Genomic DNA, 798 nt, shown 5'->3' on the forward strand with positions numbered 1-798 from the left:
CATCTTTAGTCCCTTGTTTTCCCCTCCAGTCTCAACCAGCAGGACACACTCCCACGTGCACCCCATCATGTGGGTAACCTTGACCATGCCACTGGGACAAGGCACAAGACCTACTTGCCCTTTCCCCCCATTGCATCTGTGAATGGGCAGGGCAGGAGCAAGCAGAATGCCAATGCAGAAGACCCTCCCCAGTGTTGTTACCATTTTGCGAGCCCTGTCAACAACAGAGTCAATGATCTCCTTGCCAATGGTGTAGTGGCCTCGAGCATAGTTGTTGGCAGCATCTTCTTTGCCACTGATGAGCTGCTCTGGGTGGAAGAGTGCACGGTAGGTGCCAGTCCTGATCTCATCTGGAGGAAATTGAGGTCTCATGAGTGTCACTGGCACAAGACCCACTGCCTCCCAAGTCACCCATTGAGATGCAGTTGGACCTGGAAGCTGTCAGCCTCACCAGAAGTTGAGGTAGCCAACATGACACTCCAGGTCACACAAGCTACACCCCCAACCCCACCACCACCCCACCCAACCAGAGCTTTGTAGACCTTCCATGACTTACCAATGACAGTGGGCTCCAGGTCAACAAATATTGCTCTGGGCACATACTTCCCTGATCCTGTCTCACTGAAGAAGGTCCCAAAGGAAGAGTCTGCTTGCCCTGAGGATGCAGAGGAGATGGTGCCATCTGGCTTGATGCCATGCTCCAGGCAATAGAGTTCCCAACAGGAATTGCCCATCTGGACACCAGCCTGGCCAATGTGGACAGAAATGCACTCCCTCTGCATGGGGACAGGAGAGAAG

At 53.6% G+C, this 798-nt stretch overlaps 1 protein-coding gene across 1 annotated transcript; it reads right to left on the bottom strand.

The window, feature by feature from the left end:
* Nucleotides 1-201: 201 nt before the first annotated feature.
* LOC104519724 (tubulin alpha chain) lies at nt 202-782 on the bottom strand (the record flags this gene model as incomplete). The annotated part of the gene is made up of 2 exons (XM_010174006.1): nt 557-782; nt 202-350 (listed from the first exon to the last, which is right to left on the bottom strand). Coding segments are annotated over exons 1-2 (375 nt in total), but the record flags the coding sequence as incomplete, so codon positions are not given.
* Between the last annotated feature and the right edge of the window lie 16 nt (nt 783-798).

The sequence above is a fragment of the Antrostomus carolinensis genome, unplaced genomic scaffold, assembly GCF_000700745.2.
Source record: "Antrostomus carolinensis isolate BGI_N321 unplaced genomic scaffold, ASM70074v2 scaffold16008, whole genome shotgun sequence".
Lineage (NCBI taxonomy): Eukaryota > Metazoa > Chordata > Aves > Caprimulgiformes > Caprimulgidae > Antrostomus > Antrostomus carolinensis.